The following is a 27,850-nucleotide window of genomic DNA, read 5'->3' on the forward strand; positions in this document are numbered from 1 at the left end:
CCATCTTCAGTCTTTGTCCGGGAGGCAGACACTGTCTCTACATTTAAGAGTCGGCTTAAAACTTTCCTTTTTGATAAAGCTTATAGTTAGGGCTGGCTCAGGCTGGTCCTGGACCAGCCCCTAGTTATGCTGCTATAGGATTAGACTGTCGGGGGACATCCAAAGACACACCGAGCTCCTCCGTCCTTCTGTCCCTCTCCATCCGCACGCTCTCATGTCCTACCACGGCGTGTTACTAACTTAGCTCCTTCCCCGGAGTCTCTGTGCTTTGTCGTCTTGCAGGTTCCCATGGACAGTGGCTGAATCTGGATTGTGGATTTCAGCTGCGTCTCCTGCCTTGGCCCTGCCTGACATCCACTGCAACTGCTACTGCTGTTATTACATCCACTGTCACTATTACTGTGTCTGTCTGTCTGTCTGTCTGTCTGTCTGTCTGTCTGTCTGTCTGTCTGTCTGTCTGTCTCACTCTCCCTCTCTTGCTCTTCCTCTCTCACCCAACTGGTCGAGGCAGATGGCCGCCCACCCAGAGTCTGGTTCTGCTCGAGGTTTCTGCCTGTTAAAAGGAAGTTTTTCCTCGCCACTGTCGCCAAGTGCTGCTCATGGGGGAATTGTTGGGTCTCTGTAGATAAAGAGTTTGGTCTGTACCAGCTCTATATGGAAAGTGTCCTGAGACAACTTCTGTTGTGATTTGGCGCTATACAAATAAAATTGAATTGAATTGAATTGAATTGAATTGAATTGAATTGAATAGATTTCAGTCACTTTGTTTTGCCATCAGATGATTCTGATTGTTCACTGACCCATGAACAAAAACTAATCCTGATCCCAGTTTGAGTCATTTTCTGATGTTTTCTTACTCAGTGGAAGACTTGTCAGTGTAAGATGAAGGAAAACACTGGTGGCTTTAAACAGGGCTGAGTGTTACCTGCTCCGGTCGCTATAAAGCTAATGTTAGCAGCTGATCGTAGCAGGTTGTGGCTGCTAACGCTGCATGGTCAAACTGAGCTCATGTTTGAGATACCTTTGTGTTTGCATGGTGCCTTTTAATTTGAACAGTGATTAAACTACTCATATAATTGCAAAGTAACCATTTGTAGTGATACATCTTGGTGATTGCTGCCCACAAATGACGTGAGTGGCTTTAGTCAGAAAACAAAGTATATTCATAAAGAATTATATGTATTAACATACAATAGTGTGAAACCCAATACAAACATATTTTTTAACACTTCAAAGTGGAGTTAGGATGAGACTTCAGTACCTGCAGTCACCAATTTGACAGAAAACTTGCATGGTTTTATGTTAAAGATTTGTGGATTTGAAGCCACCTGTTTTTCCTCTGCAACCTCATTTGTGTGTTTGCAGCATCTACAATAAACTATTTGTAGAAAAATTAAATGTTGTTGGTGACTGCAGTTCCATTCTCGATCCTGCCATCAGGAGACACCATTTTAACCCAGTTCGAAGTTACTCAAGTGTAGATAAACTTTCGTAATCACCTTGAAAAAAATGGAAATGTCAATACTGGAGCTGGACAGCTCAGCTCTGATCAGGAGGGTGCAAAGAGCTGCTTCATGGTGATGATGATGATGATGATGATGATGATGATGATGATGATGATGATGAAAGTCAGAAACCATCTGACACATGCTATATTTCCAAACAATACAGGGTGGTAAAATATTTGGCAATGGGGTGTATTTCTTGTGCTTGTGAGGTAACGATAATGTAATGATTTCTTCTCAACTTATGGAGGAAAACATAGTACGACACAATTATACTAAATATATAATGAAATATATCTTTGAATTGATCATCTGTTTTGGAGATGGTGGTTGTATAAACATAAAATTTTGCTGACGGCTGGTTTTTTTTTTTTTTTTTTTTTTTGTAACATTTGCAGTTTGTGCAACTTGTTTCTCGTCGGACACTATTTGTAGCTGCACCAAAACCCGGAACAACACAGTCGAATGCGCAAAAATTACTCCGTAAAATCACAGCAGTGGACAGAAAATAGCGATGTTTTACTGGATGGAGAGGAGTCGTGGCGGCTCTGAGACACTGGACGGTCTTAGTAACATGTCCAAAGCGGAGATTCTGAGAGGAATCGTCACCGAGAAACTGACAACGGCCGCGCAGGAAATCTTAGCGGTTGTTGAGAGAACCGTAGCCGGATACGAGGAGGAGGCTTCGGGCTTCCGACGGGAGATCGACCAGCAACGGAGGCAGCTGGAGCTTCTCCTGCAGCCTCGGGTCAACCTGGAGAGAAGAGGTCAGTGTTTGAATGAACTGAGACTGATGAACGTCTCCTCCACTCACAAACACCCCGTTTTCTTTATTTGTGGAACTTAATTTTAAAACCTGCTAATTTTAAGTTCCTATGTGCGCTGACAAACCCGCACACTTCGGAGGACATCAAGTGAACGCTGACGCATATTTCCATGATGTGACTTACAAATCGGCATAGAAAAAGTTCTGTTAATGAAGTCAGGTTTCCCGTTTGGTTCACCGTCAGTCTGCGTTGGTTGCACACCATTACCGCGCCATTCGTGCTTCACATGTGCAACATTTTTTGAAATATTTTTCTGGGTTTCTTTTACTTGTGGCTGGAAACACGAAGCCCTGGTTCCAGATCTTGGAGGCCATGAGGTGGTTGTTGTGAGTGAGGAAGAAGAGGAAGAGGAGCAGCAGCACACACAGCAGACAGGTAGGCCAAGGTCTCTTTTACTTCTAAACGTATTTAAAAAAGTAGGGAAAACAAACCCGTCACCGTTAACAATGAGCCGTTTGTGAGAATCGATCAAGTGTTAAAGGTGAAAGGTTTTTTTTAACCAGTATCAGTGTGTAGACTGGCCCTCAGGTGTCAAATGAGACCCTGCCCCTGTCCTCGTGGGTGTGTTGCCGCCAGCCAGTGAGTGCAGCCATGGCTGTGGTATTTATTTTTCCAAAGATGGCGAACTTATGACCCCATCTCCTTACCCTAACCTAACCAGTCCCACTGGTCATGCCTTACCCGAACCACCCCAACCAACAAAGGCAACGAGTACTATCCAATCAGAGTCGGAGGAGGGTGGGTCATGAGTTCACCGTCCTGGAAAGAATACAAGTGCCCGGTCCAAACTGCTAAGTCTGCATTTGTTCAGACCAGTCTTAAGGATGGACATTAAAGTTCAACCTATTCCTGAGGACACCCGTCTTAACAATGTACGTCATGTGACGACCCGCTCCACCATGGCCACTCCTGACAGGATACAGTGTGTGTGTGTGTGTGTGTGTGTGTGTGTGTGTGTGTGTGTGTGCGTGCGTGCGTGCGTGCGTGCGTGCGTGCGTGCGTGCGTGCGTGCGTGCGCGCGCGTGTGTGCGCACAGCCGTGACACTTTCTTGTTGTTACGTTGATATACTCGGGGGGGCTCATGTGAGTGCCAGGAAGTGGTATTTGGTACTCAGCCCAGATATAACGTGGTCTTTATAGACAGTCTCTGCTGTCGTCCTCTTCAGCTTCCTGCTAGATGATGAAGATGCTCCTCTCGGTCCCTGGTGGAGTCTCAGTTTAGCGGCTGTCCGGGTCATCAGCTGGCTTTGGGTCACGTGTCTCTGACAGGTGAATGTCCTCTCACATGCTGCCCTGCTCAAAGGCAGCAGAAGAGACAGTTTAACCTGCTCGTTGATGTCGAGGAACAATGTGGATTCTTGTGTGTCCTGTTTGGACCCAGTCGTCCTCACGTCAACACGCAGCTCTGGCACGCAGTCCGAGCTGCTTCTATAAAGTGAACTCCTCAGCAGAGACGACGGAGGACGGGTGTGTTTAGCCTGATTGAATGTTAGCATGTTAACATCACACACAGCTCGCTGTAGATCTTCACCCAAAACATGCATTTTGACACACCTGGACAATTCGCAGTTGTGTTTTTTGGCATGCATACGTACTTGCGTCCTGGTTGTGTGCACCCCTGGATATATGACACATGAAGTTACCGTGTCGGGCACTTTCACAAGCTGTTGTTTGAAGCCACGACTGCAGTAGCAGCCTAGATTTGGACTTTTTGCTTCTTCCTGATGAGGCGGAAGTTTTACGGTCAGTGTTAGCAAGAAAACAGCTTCAGCCTGGATGATGCAACTGGCGTACCTGCTAGGTCGGACTTAAAACACCAAGTTAAGATTTGAGATCAACTTTTATTGATCACTGCACACGTGTTACAGGGAGGAGACTGCACACGCCGTGCATTGTGAAATTATTTTTCTCCGCTCTTGACCCATCCTGGTCTGTCGTTCCTCCGCGGCAGACCAGGAGCGGTGGGCTGCCAGCCGCCAGCCAACGTCGGTGCCCGCGCCTGGGGACCCCATCCTCTTTCGTCACCGTTGGTCAGGTGGTGATCGTCTTGCATGTTTTTAGTGTCGGTTATTTAAGGAGGAAACCCAGGTGAACACGGGGAGAACATGCAAACTCCACACAGAAAGGCCCCTTTTTCCCCGAGCAGCAGGCACTGAAGACATGGTGGAGGACACGCCACCAGCAGCTGAAAAAATGTCACATCAGTTCAAGTGAAAGACTCGAAGACGACGTCAGCTGAAGTGAGAGTGCTACTGCAGTTTTACACAACTTCTCTTTGTTCTCTATTTTATGTTCGATGTTTCTCTGAAATTTTTCGATGGTGGGGTTCGGGAAGTTACAATCGACGATTTGTATTATATTCTGACATTCTTGTAGACTAATCAATCAAAGTCATCCATCCATCCATTATCTATACTGCCTATCCCTTTCGGGGTTGCGGGGGGCTGGAGCCTATCCCAGCTACAATGGGTGAGAGGCGGGGTACACCCTGAACCGGTCGCCAGCCGATTGCAGGGCCACATGTAAACAAACATTCACACTCACACCTACGGACAATTTAGAGTCATCAATTAACCTAAAGCATGTTTTTGGTCTGTGGGAGGAAGCCGGAGAACCCGGAGAGAACCCACGCATGCACGGGAAGAACATGCAAACTTCACACAGAAAGGCCCCGCCTGACCCGGGGATCGAACCAGCAGACTTCTTGCTGTGAGGCACGCGCACTACCTGCTGTGCCGCCGTGCAGCTCAATCAAAGTCACTTAGACTAAATTATTTTCACACTAAAATAAACTAAAATAATAGAGAATTTTTTTTTCATGAGGATGATGTGTTGTCTGTAACTTCCTGTCAATCTGGAAACGATGCGACCTTTGACTCCATCTGTGTCCAGATGTGGAGGACACGGGAAGCGTGGGCCTCCTGTGGTACGATGATGAAGAGGGTGATGGTGGGGATGAAGAGCAGCAGCTGTCAGCGCGACCGGCAACGAGCTCCAGACTGAGACGAGAAGATCTGAAGGACCCAGATTATCAAATAAAATCAAGGTCACAAATCTCAGTAGCACCAGTTTATTGCAGATGTTCGCTGTATTGGTAAAAGTATGTGGACACCCCTGTGGTCATCTTCCTGTGTGCCCTTCGTCCGCTCTTCCTCGTTTGGCCCTTTTAGTTCAAATGAAGCATTTTAGCCTAACATGCTGTCACCATGCTAGCGTGGTGTTTTGTGTTTGGTTCATTTGGGGGGGGGGGGGGGGTCACACCTACCTTTGGGATGAACTGGAACACGGACTGCGAGCCAGACCTGATCTCCAAAGCATCAGTGTTGGAGCTCACTGATGCTCTGGAGAATTGAATGTGGAGGCTGTTCAGCAGCACATATGGTATAATGTTCCAGTGTCCACACACTTTTGGCCATGAACACGTGTAACTGTGATGAACACTAAGATGTTTAGTTAATTATTATTAGTTATTATTAGTTAGTTGTTATTAACCAGCTAACAATCTTTGTCCTGTGGGTTAACTTCCCCCAGAGGTCCGTCTGACAGGAGAAGGCCCGGCAGACCTCAGAGCAGTGACCCGCAGAGCCATCTAGGTCTCAGGATCTGCATCCTGGAGGACTCTCAGACCGATGTGCTGTCAACAAGGGGTACATTTGAAAGACTTACTGCGGAATATCCAGTGCATCACAATTGAATAGTGACCAAATTCATAAAGTGTCTACAGAAGCTTCTGCCGAAAGACCTGCGTGACAATAAAAAGTAGAACGGCAAAGATGAACTCAACCTCATGATGCAAGTTTGTCTGGTTCAGTGTTTCAGAAATGTCCCGTGCAGGAGGTGAGGTGTCCTTGTGGGCTGCAGGAGGAGGACTTCCTGGACCTGCTGAGGTCCACTTTCCCTCAGCTGGCTGCTCGGAAACCTTTTGACGTCTTCACATCCAACAGAACAAAGAGACTCCAGCCTCTGAGAGTCAAGACGCTGACCCCGGAGGAGATCTGCAGGAGCATCAGGCAGAGCGGCGCAGGAAGCTCGGCCCTCTACATCCGCCTGAAGGTGCTTTGATACCAGCGTGGTTTCTTTATTAAGTGGACCACCTGAACGAGGAATAGTGTCCTCTCTCCATCAGTGTAGCTACAATTTAGGAGAGCCCCCAGATTATCCAACAAGCCTTTGAATGAACGGATGAATACTTATTAAAGCGAAACATCGATGAAATCAAAGGGTGCTTTCCACAAGTGTTAATTTATTGAGGGTGGGCCGTTTTTCTTGTGTGTTGTGGCGTTTGGATACCAATGAGGTAATACTTCGATACCTGCTCTGACAGCTGGTTGTGTTGTATTTGTTTAGTCCTTTTGTTTGTGTGGTGGAGCATTTTGATCCAGACAGCTTCCATGAAACCAGACCTGTCTGTTGTTTGGGAACAAACCTGTTCCAGACCAGAGAGGATCCTCAGAGCAGCAGCGAAGACCTTCATCCTCCACAGAGACCAGATGATTCTCCACCCAGCTTTGCCACGACGTCAGCTGATCGAAGCCAAACCTACGCCAGGTAACGCATGAAAGATAACGGCGAATCTGCTCACAGGTATTAACGCAAGGATCAGTTTTTATTGGATGTCTCAAGTGTCTTTGAGGAACCAAACATCAGTTTCGACAAATCTTTATTTATTAAAACGTTCCTGCTTTGTGAATGACTGCCTGAGAAGTGACACCCTTGACGTCTGCTCTCAGGCTATCGTCTGGTAGGAGGAGGCGTGGCAGACCTCGCCTTGGTGAAGAACCCACTCACCGCTTCCTCAGAGTGTGTGTGCTGGAGGATTCCCAGTCAGACATGCTGTCAAAGAAAGGTGAATATAAAGAACGTGGTTCTGAAAAGACGCAGTGAATGAGTGAGAGCTTGTTCAGGATAATCGAGAACTCCTGGTTCTTTTTCTCCGTTTCAGTGTTACTGAAATCCTCGATCCAGGATCTGAGGTGTCCTCGTGGCCTACAGGAAGAGGACTTCCTGGGCCTGTTGAGGTCCACCTTCCCTCAGCTGGCAGAGGACAACAAGCCTTTCAGCGTCTTCAGGTCTGACAGGAACAGGCGGCTCCAGAGGCTCAAACTGAAGACACTGACGCCAGAGGAGATCTACAAGTCCACGAAGTCCGCCAGCATCGGAAAGACGTTCGTCTACATCCGACTTAAAGTACATCCTGCAGGATTTCATTCCTTAAAGCACGCACACGCTCCTGCACACACGGTGTTATCTTTGAAGTTCAACTGAATTCGTTTTCTGTCTTTCTTGAAAAAAATTGTTTCAAAAAAAAAAAAAAACTCTTGTAGACGGGAAAGGAGGAAGAGGAGGAGAAGCAGCTTCACCTTTTACCGAGGAATAGCGAGGCAGACGCCGCCGCGACAGAACGAGGCGATGGAGCCGGGCGCAGCTTGAGGTGAGCTCATGGGAAAAGTCCAGTCGCGCTCGATGTTACAGAAGTCAGATATTACACTACGAACACACCGGAGGCAAACTGCTCCGAGATATTTACTCAGGCAGAACGCCTGACGTTGGAAACGCGACCCTGTGATCGGCCGTCACGTGACTTCAAAGTACATTTGCTCAAGTGCTTCACTTAAGACACTTTTCAAGTACTTGGACTTGAGCTGAGAATTCCATTTTCTGCGTCGCGTCATTCATCTGGCAGCTGTGGCTCTTTTGCAGGTTCAGATTAATAATTAAAAAGATCAACTGAAATATATTAAAGATGAATCTCCTCACATTTACCAGCTGCAGCATTGAAATGCTGAACACATTAATGCATCGATGCTTTTAATTAGTAATACAACATAGGTCATTCTGAAGTGGGCCGTTCTGCATGAAGAGAATGGATCCCTGAGGTCTGACTAACACGTTGAACACATTTCCTTCCTCATTAAACATCTGAAATATTTTTGTTTAAGCTATTTTAAATGCAGCATTGTTGTCATTCACTCGCTGGCTGTCGTCTTCTTAACTGCTAACGTTGGACTTGATTTTGAGATTTGGCCCAGATGAATGGTGGGATGGCCGACTCTCACACTACAGATTAGTGTTGTTTTTGGCAGCCTGTTTTAATCTTAGTCTGAGTCTAGTCTTTGTGTCAAGCTGTCATTTTAGTTTTTATTAGTTTTAGTCACATTCATACTCTTTTTAGTCTATTCAAGTTTCAGTCGACTGAGAATCTGAGCATTTTAGTCTCATTTTAGTCAGAATTATCCTTGACTGTTTTAGTCAATGAAAACTGTATTTTAGTCTCTTTTTAGTGATGCAGTTCTATTTAACCCAGTCAATATAGTATAAGTACTTCGTAGTATGGACCAAACCAAAGTTTTCTTTTAGTCAAACCCATTTCACAGTTCAAACAAAGTTGTCTTATTATATTATTGTTAGCTTACAGACTCAGAAGACATCCATTCCAGACACGAAGACGCTCTGATTTGAATTCACAACATATTTATTTTACCGAGCAAAGCCGGCTGGCCGGCCGTCAGTCCCGCTCTCTGTCAGCTGTCTGTCGTTAACGCTAACTTCTAAATAACGCCGCGAGCAGATTGAGGAAGTGACGTCGCTGCGACTGCGCAGTGCGACCTGATGCAGCCGCTTAAGTGACACACAGGAAACAGAAATACTGCAAAATAATGACAACACGACTAAACAAGACGAAATAATGTTCGAACATTTCGTCTCATCTCGCTTTAGTAGAGCTTTTATTTTGTAAACCACATTTAGTCTCCTTTTTATTTGTCAACAATATTGCATTATATATTTAATTTTAGTTATCGTCACATGACCAGCATTTACGTTGCATCTCGACAATATTTAGTCATAATTTTTGTTGACGAAAGCAACACTACTACAGATATCTACTCCGTACAAGTAGTAGTAACAATAATACTAATAATGATAATAAGTCATTTTCCATTTTTGCCCCACAGCAGCCCTGTTCAACACGTCCTGTCCAGCAGCTCAACATCACATCAACAGGACATGGAAACGGAGGAAGCTGCTGACGAAGAGGTGGCTGAGAGCCAAGTGGACTCCAGTGATGACAAAGATGGAGAAGAGGCGCCGGACGGAGACGACGACTGGAAACCGGATCCTGAGCCGCAGTCACCAAAGAAGAAGAGGAGGAGGCGAGGAGCCAAAATGTCTGGTGTGGAGGAGAAGCTGATCAGGAGTAAAACGCCGTGTAAGGTCTGTGGAGTTTGGTACAAGATGCTGGGCAGTTTGATCAAGCATGCCTGGAGTCACGTGGAGGAACCGCAGTGTTCCTGTGGAGTGTGCGGAGAACGTTTCCAATCTGTGGAAGAGTTAAAGGAACATCTTAGAAATTATCAAAAAACTCACAACTGTTCATATTGTGGAAAGTCTTTCCTCACCATCGCTGGCCTCAACTGCCACACCACTCTCCACACGGGAAACAGACCGTTCACATGTGACGTATGCAACAAAACCTTCGCTCACACCTCCAGCCTGAGTGTTCACCGCTGGGTCCACGTGGCGGATAAACCACACAAGTGTGACCTTTGCCCGAAGGCGTTTGGTCTGAAGGCGCAGCTCAGAGCGCACAGGAAAGTGCACGCAGGTAGAGACAAGTACCACTGCAACGTTTGTGGTAAATCTTTGTACGACATGCGATCTTTAACCCGCCACAAGGCCACTCACTCGGCGGAAAGGCGCTACGGCTGTGAGGTTTGCGGGAAGCGTTTCAAACTGTCCGGCGCGTTGAAGGCGCATGAGAAGACGCACACAGCCAGAGAGCGGCCGTACCTGTGCCACATCTGCTGCAAGACCTTCCTCTCGAACTGCGGTCTGACGATTCACATGAGGACGCACAGCAACGAGAGGCCGTTCGTCTGCATCGTATGTAGCAAAGGCTTCGTATCCAATGGCGAGCTGAAGAATCACATGCGTGTGCACACAGGCGAGGCGCCGTACGGCTGCTCCGACTGCGGCCGCTTTTTCAAACGCAAGACTCACCTGAACAGCCACGTGAGGAGCCACCTGGGCATCAAACGCTTCGTCTGTGGGGTTTGCGGGAAAGCGTGCTTTCGCCAAGAACACCTGACGGTCCACATGAGGACCCACAATGGAGAGCGACCGTACGAGTGCAGCGTCTGCGACAAAGCCTTCACCCAGAGCCACTGTCTGAAGACACACATGAAGAGCCACCAGGGGGAAGAAACGCCGTTCCTGAATGCGTCCTCGTCCTGAAACGGGACTCATCGGCCTCTTCTGTCTGAGGAACCACGCCAGTCGGCCACTAACCACGTCACATCTGCCCTTTGTGACACTGAGCGAAATGCCGACAAAACCAACCTCCAACGTCCGCTCAGATCTCTGAACTCACTGTTTGATCTCACAGTCGCTGGTTTAAAGTGAAGGAAGTGTCGTTCTGGTAACGCCACCAAAACAATATTCAACCCTGCGATTTGAAAGAAAACAAGGTACTGCTTCAGCAGTTAACTGGCTGGACAGAAAGTGATTCCTGTGAATTATTCTTAACTTTGGTGTCGGCATTTAAAGTTAAGAATCAAATCAGGAAGAGTACTGAAGCTACACCAAGCAACAACAGGCCTGAAACGATGAATCGATCAACAGAAAGTCAATCAGGTGTCGGATTTACATTTTTCTGCCGGCCGCGTTTCACAAGCGTTGTATACGCGGCGAAGACAGGAAGTCAGACACAGGTGTGGTGTAGAGAGTCTGGGAACTAAAACACCCTGGGCAGACTCCCCATCGATTAAAATAGACAAAGAAAACCCACTTAACTACGAAGCCGACTCGTAGAAGCACAAATACAAAATCAGATCAATTCTGAGCAAGGCTCAGCGTCAGACTCAGGCCTGCGTTTTGTTCAGCAGAGAGGGCTGAACAAAATGTGGCAGCTGCTCAGGATTGTTTGCAACTCATGTGAGCCAATTTCCAAGAAGTCCAGAGCCTCCAAAACCAAAACCAAAACCATCTCTATTCCCAGAGAGGTATCAACAGTCCTGAGTCGTGTTTCTGTGGAGAGACAAGTTATCTGACAGCTTTTACACTTTGCATTCGAACTGTAAACTCTTACACGCTGCTTTGTCAGTAGATCTGTAGCGTTGTGGAAGAGCTGTGTTGTATTTACTGCTTACAGCTCACGTAAAGTTCACTCTTGCAAACACAAATTTGTTAAACTAAACTAAATAAAACCAGCTGTTTTTAATGTTGCATTCAGGGCCAGCGGGAAATGGAACTTTTCCTCAAACTGGGGATTGACTCGAAGCCCTTGAACTCGATGTAAAAATTCCTATTTTATACTGTAAATGTCTTGATGCCTTGATGATATGACATCAGAACACTTCCAAATCCCATGTGGTCCTGAATGCAGCATATGGTGCCTTAAAGTGCATGTTTTCCTCAACAGGTATTACTCAAATATTAATAACAAATATCCTGGTTTACATTTTTACTTCTGCAGCAGAATGAAGAGCATACTGCTAACATCAAGTACTTCACTGTAAAAAATGTGACCTGCATGTTTGCTATGCTACATATATGTGAGCAAAATAAACTGCATTCTGTGAAACATCCAAAACGGAGTGAAAAACAGTTTGTACACGTGTGTGAGAAGATACAGTGTCTTCAAAAAGCATTTCTGACAGCTTCTGTCGGCGGTTTCTGCTCTGCTCCTGACATCTGAAGCTCTGCAGAACAGGAGGCCTTTGCTGTGTACGTACGCTCAGCGTGTCGAGGCGGGTCAGGGCAGCTCCAGCATGCCGTGTTCGGCCAGGATTCGCTGAGTCTGCGTGTGCACGAGCGTCAGGGCGTGGATGATGAGGCGCAGGACGGGCGTGGCCTCCTGCTGGCTCTGCACGCACACCAGTTGCAGGAAGTACTCTCTGTCTGGGAGAGCCAGGAAGACAAACTCTGCTGCCTGGCGAAGCATCCAGGGGTGGTGGGGGGCCAACGCCACCTTGTAGGCGTCCCTGAGGGAAGAAGATGAAAAACACTGAGCGTTTCTTGTGGGATGGGTAATCTGTCAGTGAGGGCTCTGTTGAGGTGGAAAGATGGAAATAAAATACCTGAACACACCAGACTTAGAGCCTACAGACATGTGAGCAGCTCAAACAGCAGCAGTCCAATCATAATTCAACAGCAGTAACTCAATCCACGATGCTGCTGTCAGACTCAAACTGTGTACAATGGGCTCTAAAAGGTGAAGTGTTTGGACTAAACAGAGTCTTTATCTGGTCTAATGTAAGCTGCTAACATTAGCACGTCCAGCTAACAACTTTGCTATCTAGTAGGAATCAACTGTTACTTCCAGGACAGAGGAGCACATCCGTCGCTTCTATAAAGTTTGTTTGTGGGGACACAAAAAAACCTTGTTAGCCTGTAAGCTATACTTTAGTGTGTTAGCAGGACACCGTCACCTGGAACCTGTTAGCTTTAGCTTCAGTCTGTCAGCCTGATATCATGTATGTAGCGATGCAGTACACAAGACAACCTTTACAAGATTGTTGTTTCAAACCAAATCAAGTGGAAATATTTAAAAGTTAGCTGGAGGCTGTTTTTAAATCAACTCACTGCACTAATGTTAGCTTAGGTGGCTAGCTAGCAAGCTACAACTGATGAACTACAAGCGACATTTGTCATTTCATCAAACTCAACAGTCATCAGCCTGAAATGAGAAGCTGCTTTTCTCTACTTTTATCTGAAAACAAGGATTTGTTGTTTAATTGTTTTCGTAATGACAAAGAACTTTCACAGTGAAACCGGCGCCCGCCACTGGTTAGCAACGGTAATTAAGGGTGGCGGGACTTAACAAAACACAATGTGTTGAATCAGCGTGTTTTTGTGTTGTCCGTGAACACACCGCAGTCCGTCAGTGATGAAGCTGTTACCTGCTCAGCTCCCCAGGTGTTTTGTATTGTCCCTCTGCATCCGGTCCTTTAGCCAAACCCTCCAACATCAGCTTCAACCACAGCAGAGATCGATGCAGCCGCAGCAGCGTCCTGCAGCCCGAATCTGTGCGACGGGAGAAGTCGACCGCACCCGCTTTCAGCTCGGCCTCCGCCATGGATCGAACCGAACGGTACGCCTCGAGAAGAAAAGGAAGAACACCAGCAGCAGATTAGATCATTTCAGATCATCCAGCCCTGATTTTGAGACAGTCTTTTCAGTCTCACCCCATATTTCAGTCCAAATGATGCTGGAGTTTGTAGTCCGGGGTGGTCAGGTGGACTGCGTTTCCCATGAGCCTCTGTACTGTGTTTGAGTGACAGCTCTCGTATCAGTACGACCTTTTCCTTCACCTTCTGAGAAAAGAAACTGACCATCTTCCCAAGAGACTCCATGAAACTGAGAGAAAGAAGCGATGAGTGAGGCTTGGTCTCCAGAAATCAGTCTGTCACAGTCTTAAAGTCAGCTTAAGCAAACAGATCCATGGAGGCTGTGTACCAGGTACACTTCTTTACCCCCGTCAGACTAAAGTCACCTGTTCCCAGGTGTTTTTGATGGTTGTGTTAAGGCATGAGGAAAAGGTACATTTATACAGTGTTTGTTGGAGTGGCCAAATCCAAAGTCATTATGGAGGAAGCTTGTTCAATGTTCAAGTCATGGCATTAAAGATGTTTTCAAGACAAACTGTGTATTTAAAATGTACCCATAATACTTTGTTACTGCAGCCACGCTGATAACGCTCATATGTTTTCTAAGACTGCACACTTGTTTGGAGAGACTGGCTTGTGTTATCAAAGAGTCGCAGTCCTTTGGGAGAGTCATGCCTTTGAATTCAATGGAAATTATGAATGACTACTTTCTTTGTTTATGTCGACAGTGAGAAAATGTTCAAATGCTAAGCTAGCAAGCTGCTGGCGTGTGTGTACTTCAGGAGCTGATCCCAGCTCTGCAGGTACGGCTCCAGCAGGACGTCATCAGCGTCGGCCAGGCTGGACTTTAAATACTGCAGCAGACGCCGGGCCTGAAACGATTGGCCAGGACACTCCCGAAGGAGGGGTGGGGCTGTGTCAGGCTCCACCCAGTCCCCAGGGGCCAATGGAGACTCAGGCTAAAGGAAAAATAAAAAGTTTTCGTAAAGACCTTCAGACAGCGTGATGTCAGTGAGAGTCCTCACAAAGGACGAATGTACAGATGTGTGTGTGTGTGTGTGTGTGTGTGTGTGTGTGTGTGTGTGTGTGTGTGTGTGTGTGTGTGTGTGTGTTCGTCCTACCGTTGGCTGGTAGAAGCTCAAACATGGCTGCCAGGCGCCGCCACAGTCTCTGACTCCACCCTGCGCTGAACCGACAGAAACAAAACTTCACTCAAACGCAATTTCTCACACACACACACACACACACACACACACAAATACATACATACATACACACACACACACACACACACACAAATACATACATACATACACACACACACACACACACACAAATACATACATACATACACACACACACACACACAAATACATACATACATACACACACACACACACACAAATACATACATACATACACACACAAACACACACACACACACACACAAATACATACATACATACACACACACACACACACTTACTCCAACCCAGCAGTGTGACTCAGACTGTGTAATAGAAAGTCAGAATACCTTATGTTACTCTCACTAAGACGAGTCTGAGAGAGGAAGAGTGGTGGAGCCAACATGGCCGACATTCAGTCACACTCGACAGTGAGGAAACTCACGTAGCCAGAAGGAGCTGATGAAGAGGAGCAGAGCCATCATGGCCAACAGCAGCAGGCAGCGAAGCCTGACTGTCTGTCCGAGGAAAACCATGGTGATCACAGTACACACACTTTCCCTTTAACTCCTCCACTTAAACACACACACACACACGCACACACATTGTTTACGCGCTGCCTCGTCATCTCATTCTCTCTGTTGTTGGGGTTAAAGGTTGTTTGTTCTCTCATTCCCACGGCAACAGGCTGCAGAAATACACACATCTCAGGACGACCTTTGCACCTGACCTTCGTCCTGCAGGAGTTATCAAAGCCTGTTCTATCACACACACACACACACACACACACACACACACACACACACACAAATACACACACACACACACACACACACACACACACACACACACAAATACACATACATACAAACACACACACACACACACACATTCCCTAACAAAGTTCTAAAATGTGTGTGTGTGTGTGTGTGTGTGTGTGTGTGTGTGTGTGTGTGTGTGTGTGTGAGTATCAGGTGTGTCACTGATGTCCAGTTCATCTCATTACGATGTGAATCTAGTTTTTGTCCCTTGTAGGTTGTTTGCACACACATATTAGGTTTTCATCGCTTGTGGGGACATTACATAGACTTCCATTCATTTCCTGGAGACTCAGCCGACCCGTAACCATAATCAGTACTCATCTAACCCCAGTAAACCCCCTAAAATGTGGTGATTTCCATTGGGGGGACCTGCATCTTGTCCCCCTCATGTCCCACAGTGTGAGTAATACATGAGCGCACACACTGCTCGCTGACACACAGCGACGTGCAGATGTGGAAGGCTTTTATGACAAACTACTTCACATAGAATAGACGTGGATTTGAAAAAGGGATAAAGGGTCTTCTAACTCTCTGGCTGTGGGGAGACAAAAAAAAGTGGACGGCACTGTGGACTGATGTGACACCAGATGTTCTCTCACGAGCTGCTTTAGGAGAGAAAGAAATGTGTTTTACTGTTATTTCTGAACTGCTTTCATGAAGACTGACATTCCAACATTACTTCCATGTTCAGCACTGAGGATGAAACCTGTGAGCAGCACTGACAGATGTGAGCAGATGTTACCGAGCCACAGTTCTGCTCTCACCACACAGCTAACTTCGTTTTTAATTTTACTTTGACCCGTTTCATATCGTCCAACATCGAACACAAACGTTGCTTCAGTGTCAAAGGGCACGAAGTGCCTCACAGCCTGATTTTCCTGCATAATCCTGTAAAATAAATCAATGAGCGATCAGAGGTTTTAATCCAGATTACTACAGTCAGGCTCCAGCTTCTCCCGGAAACCCTCTGAGAGCGTCAGATCTGTGCTGACTTGGAACCCAACATAGTTCACCTGGAACCGTCCGAACCGGCGCTTCTTTAGGTTGAGCTTCAGCCCGTCGTCGTGATCCTCTCCACCACTTCCTGGATGGTCGGTAAGGCCTTCAGCTCTTTGTCAGCTCCTGGGCTCAGTGCTGGACTCCTAAATCCAGTCATTCTTCAATCAGGCCACATTTGCTTTTGAAAGGATTTGTCTCAACTTTTCCTTCCCAGCGGAGAGAAGTCACCTTTTCTGCCTTCTGCGGGCTTACAGCCGCACCGTCCGCTGGTCTGTGCCACTCTTTTGGTGCGTGCTGATTGTGGATTGGCTCTTTATGGACTAACCCGGTTGCAGATTTTGCACACATCACCTCACTGATGTGAGAAAAGGCTGTGGCAGATACAGCTCTCTACAAGGTCTCTGAGGTGGTGATGGGATCATAACCCACACTGTCGCAGCAAGGCTTCTGCAGGTCATCGACACCTGTGCTCCTGAGCCCACCAGGCAGGGACTCACCTGCATAGATTTCGCCCCCCCCACCCGGTCGGCTTATTCAGGGTCCAGGGTGACTGAATTTGCTGTCTCTGTAGACTCACGGTGAAACAGACATCTGACATCTGAAATGGGCAGAAAATTTTATCTTCATACAAACAACAGGCCTGAGTGTTTGCCAGCCGCCTCTGCGTTAACGTTAAGCACTTTGTCGAATTTTCTGCACAAACTGTGTTATAAAATGTGTTATTATTGGTCTGATGGACGGACGGACGGACGGACGGACGGACGGACAGACGGACGGACAGTTGACCAAAGATCCTACAGTAGAACCAAGGTTTAAACTGTGGACCAGTAATGACTGGGAGAATGAAGTGACATCTCACTGGTCTGGACTAACCTGTTGGGACTCGGTCTTGGTATCAGGTTAGTGAGAAGCTTCTGTTTTATATTCAGAAGAATGCTCCAAAGTGTCTGCAGAAGACAAGCGACTAACTGAAGAGAAAGAGTTCGATGGACGCCGACGCACGACGCCGTCAGTTAGATCAAAGGCAGTAAGAGTAGAGGAGGAAAGACGAGCAGCGGAGGACGTGGAGATGAAGCAGGAGCTCGCACTGATCCAGCTCTTAGAGGAGATGTGGCTCTTTTCTGATTCTCCTTCAGAGCTTCATTAAAAGCGGGACGTAGAAAGCTTTATCAGACCAGCAGCCTGCCGCCGCCGCCGCCGCCGTCCTACCAGCCCACAACGTTTGCTGAGGAAGCACAAACGAGAGGTTACGTAATATGAGTGAGGAGGAGAAGCTACAGGACACATTTTGGTTAAATGCACTTTATTTGTCTGCTACTTGAACTTTGAACATACAAAACAATTCATGCAATACAACAAAATTGGGGTGCAAAAGCAAAATGCAAAAAACGAAGAAGAAATATCTAAAATATAAACAGAATGGAGCACAAACGGAGGAGAAATGTAGAATATGAAAAAGAAATGTGGAAAAACTACTGTATGTAGCACATGAATTAGAATTAACAGCTAATGATGAGGAAGCACAACGCCACAAATACAACAACTAAAACTAGACAACAATGCGCCTTCTGAACCTGCGCTAATCCCATCGAGCTCGTCTGACACCTCAGAGCACTGAAGCTACTAAACTCTGACTGCCTAAAACATTTTCCCTTCAGCAGCTGGAAACAGTCCCACACCTTTAAAACAGCTGTGGGAAGAGGGGGGTGGGAAGGCACGGGGGGTCAGGTGACGTGGATCTGATCCAGGCGTCTACATCTGAAACGACAGGTGGCACGGAAAGCAAAGCAGACATGATAATGTGTGAGTAAGACGCTGGCATTGTGACAAAAGACAGAAAAATCAAGTTTCTGCTCAGCTCAGATGAACACGAGCTGAGGAACAGCGTCGTGGGACAGGAATCTGAAATGAAGCTTAGGCTGCCGTGCTTCAGGAAGGCACTTCACAACATCTGCTCTCAGGCTACGCTAGCACCAGCATGCTATCATGCTCATAACGACAATGCTAACATGCTGATGTTTAGCAAGCATGACGTTTATCATGTTCACCAATTTAGGTCTGTGTGTTAGCGTGCGAACATTTGCAAATGAGCACAAAACACAGTGCAGCAGAGAAGATGGGCGGGCGGCTCAGGAGGTCGGTGGTTCGATCCCCGGCCTCGGCAGTCCACGTGCCGAAGTATCCTTATGTACGTCGCTTTGGAAAAAAAGCGTCTGTCAAATGACTAATAAATAATCCCCGGTGGGAAAATTAGGGTGTTACAGACAGCAGCAAGAGTAGCAGGAATTAAAAAGATGTAGAAGAGAATAAAAAACACAATGACCTAAACAAAAAATCAGCTATATACACGTACGTTCTTTGTGGGCGGTATTAAAAAATTAAATCGGAAATAAGTAAAATGAAGTAAAAAAAATGCATAGGCTTGGCATGAAAATAAAAATATCTGTAATATTGAAAAAAAAGAGTAACATTGCATAAGATGTTGCAAACAGAACACATGTAAAGCAACGGCAGAGGCCAACAGTGGGGATGAAGGACCGGGGCTCGTCTTCACACAGGTCTCATGCAGGGGGTGGGATGGGTTGTGTAATCTGTGATGTGGAGCGGGGGGGGTTAAGTGGTGTGATGAGGGTGCTGCTGGTGTCAGGGATGCTTTGAGGTACTGCGAGGGGGAGTGGAGAGGCACGGCCATCAGGTCTGGACCTGGTGGAAAGGCAGATTCGGCTCATTCGCCCACTCCCAGTCTCTAGATTTAGGGCCCCTTCCACTGTCGCTGAAGGCGCTCCTGCAGCTTCCTCCTGAAGCTGTCCTTGTCTCTCCTGATCTCGCTTTCAGCCCCCTCTGCACCCTCCTCAGTTCGTTTTGGTCCCCACATCTAAAAACCCCTCTTCTTTTCATTCAGCAGGACCTTCAGTTCCAGGGACACCCGGCAGTGTTAGGCAGTTTCCACACAGAAGAGGTCGTCCTTGATGCAGGTTGTCAAACTGTCAATGTCCTCCTCGTGTGGACTGCACAACACTTCCCAGTCGGTGGTGTCGAAGCAGTCCCTCGGTGCCATACTCTGGCCTTCCTCTCACGAACCTTATGATTGGCAGTTGTTTATTCACCAAAGGTGAGCATGCATGCAGGCAGCAGGTGAGCCAGGCTGTGATCAGAGCAGCCCGACGAGGGGAGGGGCGAAGACCTGCGAGTGTCCTCAGTGTCTGCATCCAGTAAGTCCAGCGGTCTGTTGTCTCTGGTGCGGCATTGAACAGCAGAACGGTCCTGTGGTCTGTAACTTCATCGACATCCCGTCGGTTCTGACCACTTCCAAAACGTCAGTAAATCAGTTTCCTCTCGAGCGGTTCTTCAGCATCAGTTTCTACTTGTGAAGGATGTTTGGAACACACACACACACACACACACACACACACACACACACACACACACACACACACACACACACACACACACACACACACACACACACACACACACAGGACTCTCGTGTACTTACGTAAAGGACTCTGAGGTGCTGCGTCGCCTCTTCGTCCGGGTCTCTCGGGCTTGGCCCAGTTCACGTGGACGCGCTGACCCCACAGCTGGAAGTTTCCTGTCCAACACATCGGGACCACACCTCTTCAAATTCAACACGTGGACACGCCAACGCTCACAGACATCAATTAATTAGCCGCAGAGGATAAAAATCAGGCCACGGAGCAGTTTGCCTCAACTCTTCCCACTTCCTCATCACTTCCTCGTTATCAGTGAAGGAAACGCAGAGTGCGATCGATCAGTCAGATACGTTCAGTCTCACCATCGATCAGTCTTCTGGATGATGGTCTGAACTTCTGTCCCAGTTTATCTGAAGCTAACGTGACGCTCCAGCAGTTCTGCACAGGAACACAGTGAGTGTGTGAGCCCGAGTCCAGCTCTGCGTCCACTTTATTAGGAACAGCTAGCTGAAGCTAACGCAGGCTAAGACTTGAAGTAAATCCTTCCTTCATCAAGCTGATAATGTTCAGTGTCAGAGAGGTGTTTATAGGACCGTTCAGTTACACTGACAGACGTCTTTATTTTCACTATTATTAGTCTGCCTGTTCGTATTCCTGATTAAATGATCCTTTGGCTCATGAAATATCAGTAAAGAGTTTAAAACGAACATACCAGACAGTCCAAAACTCCCAAATTAAAGATTTAGTCCCAGAGGAAAAGCAGCAAATCCTCCAAATTAAGAAGTTAAAATGAGCAATCGGAGTAATTTCTCAGGCAAATATACCAACCGATGAATGGATTATCAAAACAGCTGCTGATTCATTTTCTGCAGACCAACTAGCTGTTTAATCCACCAATCATTTCAGCTTCAGTTCTGTCAATTTCTATCAATGAGGGGAGGCTAAATGAGAGAAACACCTGGCAATACAACAGCAGCACAAACAAAACTAAAACTCTTCGAACTTCATCAGGTTTAACTGCAGCACTGTCACATCAGACTGACTCAGTCTGAGCCAGCTGTACCTAATAAACTGGACACTCTGTGTATCTGATGTCACACAGCTCAGTTCAGACGTTCTGCTGCAGCGCTCTGTCTTATACCTCCCTCTGCTGGACAGAGGTGGAACTGACCCAGAGTCAGTTCAGAGGCTGCACTGATCTCACGTCAGAGGACGTGTAAAGGTGCAGCAGCGGCGGCTCACAGGTGGAGAGGAAACAGGACATTAAAAAGCTGACGGAGGTGTGGGCGGGACACGTACCTGATCTGAGCTTCCTCCTGGCCAAGGCCGCCGCTTTGTGGGATTCATACTCGACAAAGGCGAAACCTCGGTTTCTGCTCGTATCGGAGTAGCTGGGAAACACGATCACATGCACCACGCCGTCGGTCACCTGGGAGACAGATGTGCCAATAAGAGACGAGGGAGGACAGGAGTGTGTGATCGCACTGAAACGTGTGGCAGAGAGCAGTCACATGTGCCGCCATGGAAATCATTTCTGTGGCCTCATGCTCACGCTCTGCACTTCAACTCGATGGCCAAAAGTATGTGGACACTAAGGTTACTGCATTTCTGCTCTGGGGTCTGCTGTGTTGACCAGCTGCTGAGCCGCAGACAAAAAGCTCCATTAATGATCACAGCATGGTGGAAAATGAGACGAAACGACTGCATCCATGTTTCCAATGTTCCAGGCTCCAGCGGGTCCACGTACTGTTGGCCATGCTAAACGCTGCACCAATCAGAACGGGACCTTCAGCACTTTTTGGCTCAGGTTTTGTACATTTACTTTCCAAGTTTAAAAGGATCACGTGAGTGAGCTTTTGCCAGAGTGTAACTGAGGCGATGGAGTCCTGAGAGGCATTCCACACCTCTTAATTTGGTGTTCAGAGGACTTCCAAAGGCAGAAGCACCTCCATGTAATTAGTTCATTCCACATTTTAACCACTTCCCAGTCTTCCTGCTGTGCTTCCAAAGTTTGAATCCAGTACTGTGGGACAGGGTTTCCCAACCAGGGGGGTACGCCAGCACATTGCAGGGGGTACGTGGAAAAATTAAGAATTTATTTCCATGATAATAAAAAATATTCTCAGTCATTTCATAAGTCAATAAAATGGTACGTGTGCGCTATGACTTGTTTCCCTGGGGAGACAATAACCCGTGGCACAGCCAAACCAAAGTCAAAACAGCGGGAACCTGTTTACCTGCAGGTAAATATGGATAAATGGCTGAAACGTCCAGTTGCTGTGGATCCAGGAGGGGGAAAGGAACCCGCCGACAAACGCAAGAAAGATGCCAAACCTAAACCGAAGCAGTATAGTGGAAACCATGTTTTCTATGGATTCAGTTCTACGTCAGCAGACCCGCCGCAGCCTCAGTGAAGTCCTGGCAAATGACTGCATGAAGCCAGCAAGCGACACCAGAGCACCAAACACTCGCAAAGTGTCGGTAAAACTGAGGAATTTTACACGTAAGCTGTTGGAATTTAATCTAATTTCAACGTTATTATTTTTCTTTAATAACAATATGTAAAGGACAATGCCCGACGAGGTGTCCATTATCAGGAATGAATGGACGACGCGGAGGCGTGAACCGTCCGACGCGAAGCTCCGCTGATACCACTTACAAAAGAAATAAATATTAAATCAATTATTAATATGTTAATGTTGTTTTTTACCGTTAAAATCGTCCGTTTTTCACAAGAAGCGGCTGAGTGGACAATTTAATATCTGTCGTTGTGACGTGTTGCCATGGTAACCGGCTCTGGCAACAGCTGTTATACTGGACCTGATCAGTGGAGGGAAGAGAGACGACTGCTTAACATTATGTTACGATACAAAGCATCATTTCAGAGGGCGAGGGCGCCTCTGACCGCTTGTGTGTGTCCAGAGGATGATGCGACATTTTGTTTCAAAGGATCAAAGTCCACAGATAGTTTCCGAAATCGTTTTTATTGCATTATAATATTATGTCTTATATTTATCATTTTTATTGCTTGAAGGTTTAATTTGAGTTAAATAAGAAGATAATGCCTGAATATAAATTGTTCAGTTTCAGAGGAGGAAATACTTCTACTTTTACTTTTCTACTTTTGGAGAATCATGATGAGTGAGGGGGTACTCATGCTATGACAAAAAGGCTCGAGGGGTACACAAGACAAAAAAGGTTGGGAACCACTGCTGTAGGACATAAGTGATCTCGTGGACGTGTTTGTCTCACTCTGCAGTCACATACATGAGGCAGGGGAGCAGCTGAGTGACGGCTGGTGCTGTTCGTACCTCCTTCATCGCATCCATGATCTCCTCCTTGCTCTTCACTTCGGGGATGGAGCCGATGAAGAGGCGGCAGTTGTTCAGACTGACGCACACTCCGATGAACCTCCCTGGACGGATCTCGTAGTTGTCCAACATCTGGATGGCTCTCTGAGCCGCTTCTCTGAGCCATGATCAATAATCACCAATAGTTCATTAATCACAATGAGAATGTCATCGCGCTGGATGGGCACTGCAATCGAACTCTGTTTTTAGTGGATAAGACAAATAATGACCAGACGGCTGGTCCTGTCCAGGTGCACGCTGATCGTGTGGAAATGCTGACTACACGAGTCTGTTTCGGTTTCAAAGTGTCGCGTTTGACGCAGCACGACGTCGACAAGAGCTCTGCAGTTTCAAAATGTTCTGTATTGATTGCAGTGGCCTCAGCCAGCTCTCCATCACCTCTGGGCTCTCTTCAAGTTCAATGAGTCAAAGATCAAAGTGGGGATTGATCTGCGTCTAAACCGCGCGTTTCATTGGCTACCTGTTGCTGTACGTGACGAAGGCGTAGCCGCGGTTCTCTCCACTGAACTCCAACATCAGTCTGAACTCGTATATCCTGCCGGCCCTCTCGAACAGCGGGACCAGCTCGTCTTCGTACATGTCTCTGGGGATCTTCCCCACGAACAGCTCGCAGCCCCGCGGGGGGCGTGGGCCCTCCCAGCCTGCAAGAACAAAGCACAGCGTCGGCCTCGGCTGAGATGCAACTTCAGTAAAGATCTCAAGTTAGCATCCAGGCAGTCCTGTTTGCTTAAACAAAGGATAACTTATTATGACCATACTTATTATTTAACTGCATCGTCCCATCAAAACTGGTCATGAAGCTCAGGGCCCTGAACATCAGCGCCTCCCTGTGCAGCCGGATCCTGGACTTCCTGACCAACAGACCACAGATGGTGCAGATCGGCAACATCTCCTCCTCCACACTGACTCTGAACCCTGGCCCCCCAGGGGTGTGTCCTTAGCCCTCTGCTTTTCTCCCTCTACACCCATGACTGTACGTCCAAGAACAGCTCCAACACCACCATCATCGGCTGCATCACAGAGTCGGCCTACAGAGAGGAGGCGAGAGCCGGCTGCAAAGCTCTGCAGAGGGAAGTGAAATCAGCCCAGCGCATCGCCAGAGCGCAGCTGCCAGCCCTGCAGGACGTCTGCAGCCAGCGCTGCAGCAGGAAGGCTGCCCAGACACCCAGCCACAGACCGGCAGGCGTTCAGGAGCGTCCGGACTGAAACCAGCAGGTTCAAGGACAGTTTCTACCCACAAGCCACCAGACTGCTAAACACACACTCTCTGGCACCTTGTGATATACTCAGTTTTCAGGCCTTACTCTAGTGTTTTTATTCTATTTTTATGCTACCTCTATTTTACTCACTCTTGTAAATACCTTATTCTTAGTTTTTTTTTTATATGTATATATTTTATTCTGGATATTGCACCGTGAAGTTGAGTTGGCACTAAGCACAAAACATTTCATTAATGGTGACGATGTTACATCGTTACAAGTACATGACAATAAAGAATCTTGAATTTATGATGCACCAAATTCAACATTTTTGTAAGAATAAAATATTGTGAAAGACGCAGTTTGTACTGTTTGGACAGGTCAGAAGCTGCTGCAACATGGTGACGGCAAAGGCGCAGCTCGTCGAGCTGCATGACGTCAGAAAACGAGTCAGTGTTTTCACGTTTTCGTTTAGAAGCAAAAGCTCCAGCGAGCCCACGAGGAGGAAACAGAGAGCTTCATTTTAGGTCTGCTGACGGGCCAGAGCTGTGAGCGTATTCCTTGCCTAGAAATAAAACAGTTAAAATGACGCTTTTTCCAAACTTTCACGACTTTGTATGAACCCTGTAATCGATTAATCCATCAACTGGTCCACTCACGATGTAAAGCCGTTCAGGATCAGTCAGAAGGATTACAAACGTGAGAACAATGACGACATGGACTGATTCTGAACTATTTAACCAAACATCTGGGAGGACGCCGCCGCGCTATCCTGTCCTTCTTGTCTGACATGTCATAGACAAATAACTGATTTAAAAAACAATCCATTGATTTGTTGATTATGGTAGCAATCGTCAGCTGCTGCCCTGCCCAATATCTACGTGTTTTCACTGAATTTTACCTTTTAAGCAGTGAAAATGGCCACGGTCAGTCTCAGCAGGTGAATATGAGAATATAGGAAGCAAGCACGTCCAGAGAAAAGAAAGCAGGGGAAAGACTCTGGACATATGACCAGTTTACAGTCCAATCAGCATCAGCAGATCAGCAAAAAGAAATGATCTAAACTTAAAGACTTAAAGCCTCGTTCTGTTCAGTGAACTGGTGAACAGGCCTTTGCTCCAGCTCGTCATGTGACAATGTCTTCGTCTTACACGACACTATGAATATCTTTGGGTTTTGTACAGCTTGGACACTTAAAGACAAAGTGATTAACTGATCAATCAAGCAAAGTGTCATGAATTAATAAGACGTACACCTGCATACTGAGCAGCACCATCCGGTGTTTCGCCTGCTGATGTGTTTAGGAACTGCTGCTGAGCATGCTGATCCCAGCTCACAGGATCAGCAAAGCCACAGTTATCAGAGCCTGAGGGTCACCAGCTTTGTGAAAACCGTCCCTTAGTAAAGGCGGACAGCTCAAAGAGCGCCTGGGGGGGTTCCACTTCCTCTCTCATATAACAGCAGTGATTCTGGCTTTCTTCTTCACAGTCTTCACTCACCTGGCGGGGGTCCGCCGAACTTCCTCTGTCCGTTCTCCTGCAACATGTCGTATCCCGTCTTCTCCATCAGACTGAGCAGAGCCAAGTGTTTGAAGAGGGACGCCTGGAAGTCGTCTTCGTCCACCATCGGGATGACCGTGCCGGAGCCTCTCTCCATGTCTCCGTCTGTCCAGGCAAACGTCACAGTTAACAATGACCTGAAACACTGGGACACACGCTGGGAGACAGGCTGGGAGACACGCTGGGAGACACAATAGGACACACGATGGGAGACATGCTGGGACATACAATGGGAGACACGCTGGGACACACAATGGGAGACACGCTGGGACACACAATGGGAGACACGCTGGGAGACACAATGGGAGACACGCTGGGAGACACGCTGGGAGACACGCTGGGAGACAGCAGTAATCCAGCTGAAACAGTCGATCTGGTTATTTTTGGATCATGGCTCATCTGGTGACCAGAACGGCCAAAATGTGATTTCTGACATTTGATCAAGTGGAAAACATCAATTATCAGAAGCAACAACAGCCTCCACACACTGACTTTTACTGAGACGTGGGAGCTTTGCTCTGCGGAGTTTCTGCTGTAGCTGAAGAAAACTCTGACCGATCAATATCCCAATCAACAAAACAATGATCACAATATCAATCAGCAATGTATTAAGCATGTATTATGTTAGCTAGCTAGCTGGCTAGCTTTTACTCATTTATCTCCATTGTATTCTGGTCGATGCTAACAGTGCTGAAGAGGAAATGCTAATCGTTACATTCATCCTAATTTGTGCTCCATCAAAACAATAGTTCAGGAAGTCAAACTGAAGTTAATTAAACTACGTGCTTTTGGCGTTTAGCTAACGTCATGAGCTATTTTCTGTGGACCAGCTGGAACCAGTTCAAGGAGCCCTGAAAGCACCCAGTCCAAACCAGAGAGCAGCAGTCAACAGCACTGTGGAGAAGTTAGCTTGTCAGATAGTCTGTGTCAACTAGACTGATTCATTCAAGTAGTGAAACGTCCACAAACATCACAAGCTAAAAATAACTTATGGCAGCTGCTGCGGTTAACTTAGCCAGCTAGCATGTAAGCTAGCGACTCTGTAACGTTCACTAACGGTAGCTTTAGCTTCCTCGCGCGTTGAGCAAACAGGTTTCACTGACGTTCGCTAACTAATCCAAAATGAACTCTTTCCGGCTCTGTCTGTCACCACTTCCCCTCCCACAGTCTTCTCACGTCAACCAGCGACACTTTATCGATAATTAAAAAATTAATTGGTAAAATCACACTTACCTGGGACTTCTACGCCCGCTCAGATCAATGAACAAAATCCAAGAAAACCAAATTATGATTGACATGAAGGCTCGTCCCTGTCAGCCAATCAGCGCGGTAATCTGGGGGGCGGAACTCGGGACAACACGTAGATGCGTTCCTCTCACAAAATAAACAAAAAATGTATAAAATTAAATACAATACGATAAAAGTTATTAAATGTGTACAATTTTGAATAATTAAAATCGCTTTAAAATATATTTAAATACATTAGACACACAGGCATAATGTAGGGACGAAATGAGTGACCCTGGGCAAAAAAAAGAAGAAATCAGCTTCACCTTTCCATCCTCAGATTTAACCTGAATGAACTTTTTTGAGTTTGTTTACTCGACACCTGATGACGACAGACTCACCTGCCTCCACCCAGGTAAATCCCAAAGTGTGTGAACAGGGTCCTGGGAACCTCCAGCAGGTCTCCCCTCCTGAGAATCCGCCGGTGCTTCTCGTCCTCCTCCTCCTCCTCTCTCTGCCTCCTCTCCTCCTTCACGTCGCGTCTCGGCGTGATGAAGATCAGAGCGAGCAGCTGCAGGGGAAACATGCTGAGAGGAGACGCGGGGCGCCGCCGGCCCCT

General features: G+C 46.9%; 2 protein-coding genes across 2 annotated transcripts; one reads left to right on the plus strand and one right to left on the minus strand.

Annotated features, from left to right (window-relative positions):
* Positions 1-1,925: 1,925 nt before the first annotated feature.
* On the plus strand, positions 1,926-11,918 carry LOC139351195 (zinc finger protein 37-like). The gene is made up of 10 exons (XM_070992965.1): positions 1,926-2,272; positions 2,621-2,707; positions 5,225-5,378; positions 5,864-5,979; positions 6,144-6,385; positions 6,768-6,880; positions 7,063-7,178; positions 7,275-7,519; positions 7,657-7,763; positions 9,286-11,918. The coding sequence occupies exons 1-10, from the start codon at positions 2,020-2,022 to the stop codon at positions 10,562-10,564; spliced, it is 2,712 nt and encodes a 903-aa protein (XP_070849066.1). The 5' UTR covers positions 1,926-2,019; the 3' UTR covers positions 10,565-11,918.
* On the minus strand, positions 9,048-27,722 carry LOC139351197 (uncharacterized). The gene is made up of 12 exons (XM_070992968.1): positions 27,633-27,722; positions 25,945-26,109; positions 23,707-23,887; positions 23,187-23,343; positions 21,175-21,304; positions 19,938-20,033; positions 14,559-14,623; positions 14,215-14,396; positions 13,516-13,687; positions 13,231-13,427; positions 12,064-12,312; positions 9,048-9,650 (listed from the first exon to the last, which is right to left on the minus strand). Exons 2-11 carry the CDS (start codon positions 26,099-26,101, stop codon positions 12,084-12,086), a joined length of 1,566 nt encoding a protein of 521 aa, XP_070849069.1. The 5' UTR covers positions 26,102-26,109; positions 27,633-27,722; the 3' UTR covers positions 9,048-9,650; positions 12,064-12,083.
* Positions 27,723-27,850: the final 128 nt, after the last annotated feature.

Source organism: Chaetodon trifascialis, chromosome 23 (assembly GCF_039877785.1).
Source record: "Chaetodon trifascialis isolate fChaTrf1 chromosome 23, fChaTrf1.hap1, whole genome shotgun sequence".
NCBI lineage: Eukaryota > Metazoa > Chordata > Actinopteri > Chaetodontiformes > Chaetodontidae > Chaetodon > Chaetodon trifascialis.